Consider the following 4,440-nt stretch of genomic DNA (forward strand, 5'->3'; position numbering starts at 1 on the left):
TAAGATTTATTTATGCATACAGAACTGGGATGCAAGCCAGAGGTGCAGGGGCTATGAGAGGATTCACCAGAGACAGAGCGGGGAGCAGAACAGGCAGATCAACGAAGTACACTGCTGAGAGGAGCAGCGGGCGGGTCAGGAGAGGTCTGCTACGCCATGATTCCCACCTGTTAGTGATAATATTTGATCATTTTAATCTTTGAAGATTTTCAGATGTCAATTGGAATTTTGAAAATCATTTTTCCCAATTTTCGTTCTGATTTCTTTTGTTTCTGAAATGCAAGATCTCCTGGGCCGGGGATAAAACTCGCACCGAAGTGGCTGTGCTAGCTTGTAGTGCTGCATCTTAATCTGTTGTGCCACCAGGAGGGCCCTCAATTTAAAAATATTTTTAATTTTAAAAATGAGGTTTAAAAAATATGTATACTATGTCCAGTTTTTATAAAATGTGGGTTGCCATTTGCCATCTTCTTTACAGGACATCATGGTGATGTTGGAGCACCGATGGCTGATGTTATTCTCCCAGGAGCTGCTTATACAGAGAAGTCTGCTACTTATGTCAACACTGAGGGAAGGGCTCAGCAGACTAAAGTAGCAGTCACACCTCCTGGCTTGGCAAGAGAAGACTGGAAAATTATAAGAGCCCTCTCTGAGGTATTTGTTCTTAGTGATTGTACTAATGAGATGCTTGATATGTTAGTTATATGTTAGAGTGACTTTGAAGATAAAATGAAACTGAAATGCAGAGATGATTTGAATAATTTTTTTTTAAGTACTGAAAATTTATGTCAATATATGGGACCTGATGTGTTATAGATTGCAGGTATCACTCTTCCATATGATACTCTGGATCAAGTAAGGAATAGATTGGAAGAAGTCTCTCCTAATCTTGTTCGATATGATGATGTTGAAGGAGCTAATTATTTCCAGCAAGCAATTGAGCTCTCCAAGGTAAAATTTGTCTATTGCAGTTTTTATAATTGTGTAGCTTCTGATGAAACAATTTTTTGTACTATTATCTCTTCCTCCTTTTTTTGCAGTTAGTGAACCAGCAACTTCTTGCTGACCCTCTTGTTCCACCTCAGCTAACAATAAAAGACTTCTACATGACAGGTATGTGATTGTCAACATGAATGCCAAATGTGAAAGATGGCAAGGAATCAAATTGGAATTTTAAAGATTATTTTTCCCGATTTTTGTTCTGATTTCTTTTTTTTTCTGAAATGCAAGCAGACCTTCAAAAATCTAAGCAGAATTAACAGAATTTTAGATAGAAAATTTTTTTATTGTATATAAGATATCCCTTTGTTTAGCAGTTCAGAGAAAATTTTTTGAGTGGCAAGCAACTCTTAAGGTTTTTCTGGGAATTATAATAGAACTAAATTCACTTAGTTGTGAAACATGCTAAACAGTACTGATGCAAATTGTTAGGAATGTTTTTAAGGAATGCAGACTAACTTAAGCTTGTTTGTTATAGGTCTTGATATAGTATCTAGGTTATGGTAGTTGATACATGATACTAAGTAATTTTCTATCTAAAAGCAGGTAGTATGTTTTGAATTTTTGGGTGGTTTTTATCTATGACTGTAATTGGTGTTTTTAGTTATGTTAAGAAAGTTACTCTTGGAATAGAAACATCCCTAAAGTCAAAACAAGAAAAAACCCCCACTATATCTGTAAATAACTACCTTTATTTTTTAACATTTTGGTCAATATTCTAGTGATATACACATATGTTATTTATTTCAACAAAAATTGAGGATATGAATTTACTCTGCATATTTTTGGACAGCTTTTTTGAAATCTAATTCATGTACTATAAAATTCACCGTATGTGGTACACATTTCAATGGATTTTAGATTTTAGTACACATACTGTTTTGTGACCTTTTTTCAGTAACTGTGTGTGCAGATTTCTTTTCTATGCCTTCTGTACTTTCCTGAGTATTTATAATGGCTGCGCACTAGCACATCATCTGGTTGTGTATAGCTATTAAATCATTCTCGGGGTATTTATTAAAGTTATTTAGCTAATAAGAGACAATTTATTGATTAATTACACAGAATTTGCATATAGTTTTATAGTGTTTTTCCTGTTCCTGAATATATGCCAACAAGAAAGTTTTACCATATATATTTATAAAGTTATATTTTCAAAACACACATTTTCTTATCTTTCAGATGCAATTAGCAGAGCCTCACAGACCATGGCCAAGTGTGTCAAAGCTGTTACAGAGGGTGCCCAGGCAGTAGAGGAGACATCCATATGCTGAAACATCTAGTAGGAACCCAGTTTTACTACAAATAATGGACACTTATATTAGAATAATCTCAGAGGTTTATCTCTTTAAAAATTAGTCCTAATGATGTAATATTTAAGGTTCTACGGTGTTTCTTTGAAAACTATACTGTAATTAGCAGAGAACTTTGAGGTTTCAAACACACACATATGTATTCTGTGCAACATTGTTAAGTGGTTTAATAAACATCTGTACTCATGCTCACTCATGTAAAAGCATTGATGTTGCGGCAAATACAAACACTTAAAATAATGATTTCTTCTAAGATCACTATGGTTTTGAAATGGCGAAATAAGAAGAGCTTCCATTAGACCATTAGAATTTTGTTTCTAGTACTGAAGAAAAGATTTAAATATTTTTGTCAAGCTGAATAGGGAAATATAGTGATATGTCAGATATGTGTTGGACACTGAGTAATCATAGTAATGAGAGCTAATGGTTATTGAGCGTTTTCTGTATGCTAAGCACTGAGGTCTTGCATGTATCAACTTGTTTTATCCTTGCTACATCCCTAGTGCTATTTCATTGCACAAATAAACTGAAGCCCAGTTTATTAGGCAGCTTGCCCAAGACCACACAGCAAAAAAGTCAGACTCAAACCTAATTTTCTCAGTCTCCGCAGCCCATTCTTTTTAAATGATATATATAATTTACTCCATTACCCATTAATATTGATTCAGTAGGTGTTACATCTAAGAAATAATATTGAGAAGCTTAATAGGTAACACATTTTCTATTTTTTTTTAATGTTTACATAATGTCATTGTGATTTATATGACATTTTTCTTTGTGTCATAGATTACAGACACACCCTTGGAATGAGGGCAGTTTCAAGAGATAATTTGTCTCACTGTTTCATATTCATTATGTTAACACCAACTCTAGAATTAAATTAACGAAATTGTTCCAATAATACAAGATAAATCTAACAGCTTTTGTAATTTTCAATTAAGACAGGGAAGTAAAGATTTTTTTCAGCTTTATTCTAAAGGTATTAATTTTTTATCAAAACCTGTTTTTTGAATCCTTTTATATAATTCTGCTTTCACTACAGACTTAACTATAGCATACAAGTTTCCTTATATAGTAGAGAATAAGGCTTTTAAAATACTATGTCATCAGTATCTAAAAGTTGTACATAATTTGTCACCTATAACAGCCTTCTCGGAACTGTTTAGTTTATCCACGTTAGTGCTCTGTCTTAAAGTTGTATACATTGCTTAAATTCTCAGTTACCTAAAATACAAACTTCCTGAAAGTATTTGAATTCAGTACAAACTTCCTAGCTCTCTGTTTTCTTCACCCCTTAGCACTGTTGGCTGTCCTCAAAGGCACATACCCGCCCAGTTTTGTATTTTATGCAGAACTCTACACCAAATGTGTGCAGACTTCATAGGATTGTTTGCATGAGGATATTGCACTCAAATGGATAGAAAGAGAAACATGCCTGAACTGGCCCTGGGTCCTTGAGCAGCATGTATGAACTGTAAATACCATGTTTGAGGTTAGTAATATTCAATAAACGTGTTGGTTTTTATATAAACATGAAAATTTATGGGCACCTATGAATCATGTGATGCTCAATATTCAGTTTATGATAAACACAAACATTTAATGATTGCTGGGAGAAAGAAGACCCTGAAGAAGAGCTTCAAGATTGAAGAAAAATACATACAAGTGAGAATAATAACCTGCTGGTAGAATTGTGGTATTTTTCCCCCTGACATAAATGGACTTCTATTAGTTTCAGGTGTACAACATATTTGTATATACTGTGAAATGCTTGACATAACTCTAATTAATATCTATTATCCTGCATAGTAACATTTTCTTGTGACTTTTTTTTTTTAGAATTGATTTATTTATACATACAGAACTGAGGTACAGGCCAGAGGTGCAGGGGTGGTAAGAGGATTCACCAGAGACAGAGTGGGGAGCAGAACAGGCAGATTGATGAAGTACACTGATGAGGGGAGCAGTGGGCAAGACAGGAGAGGTCTGCCACGCCATGTGGTCACCTCTGGGGCAGGCGGGAATCGAAGTCATGCGGAAGTGGCTTTTAGATTCTCAGTGCTGTGCTTTAACCCGCTGCGCCACCAGGGAGGGCCTGTTTTCTTTTTTTTAAAGACTTATTTATGCA

At 34.7% G+C, this 4,440-nt stretch overlaps 1 protein-coding gene across 1 annotated transcript in view; it reads left to right on the forward strand.

Moving 5' to 3' along the window:
• Window positions 1-3,855, forward strand: part of NDUFS1 (NADH dehydrogenase (ubiquinone) Fe-S protein 1, 75kDa (NADH-coenzyme Q reductase)) — a 22,606-nt gene extending 18,751 nt beyond the window's left edge. The window contains exons 16-19 of the mRNA XM_004674354.2: window positions 479-654; window positions 817-951; window positions 1,041-1,113; window positions 2,182-3,855. Of these exons, the coding sequence (XP_004674411.1) occupies window positions 479-654; window positions 817-951; window positions 1,041-1,113; window positions 2,182-2,273 (476 nt within the window). The 3' untranslated portion in view covers window positions 2,274-3,855. The remainder of the gene's footprint in view (window positions 1-478; window positions 655-816; window positions 952-1,040; window positions 1,114-2,181) is intronic.
• The last annotated feature ends 585 nt before the right edge of the window (window positions 3,856-4,440 follow it).

Source organism: Condylura cristata, unplaced genomic scaffold (genome assembly GCF_000260355.1).
Source record: "Condylura cristata isolate star-nosed mole 26May11 unplaced genomic scaffold, ConCri1.0 scaffold00002, whole genome shotgun sequence".
NCBI classification, from domain to species: Eukaryota; Metazoa; Chordata; class Mammalia; order Eulipotyphla; family Talpidae; genus Condylura; species Condylura cristata.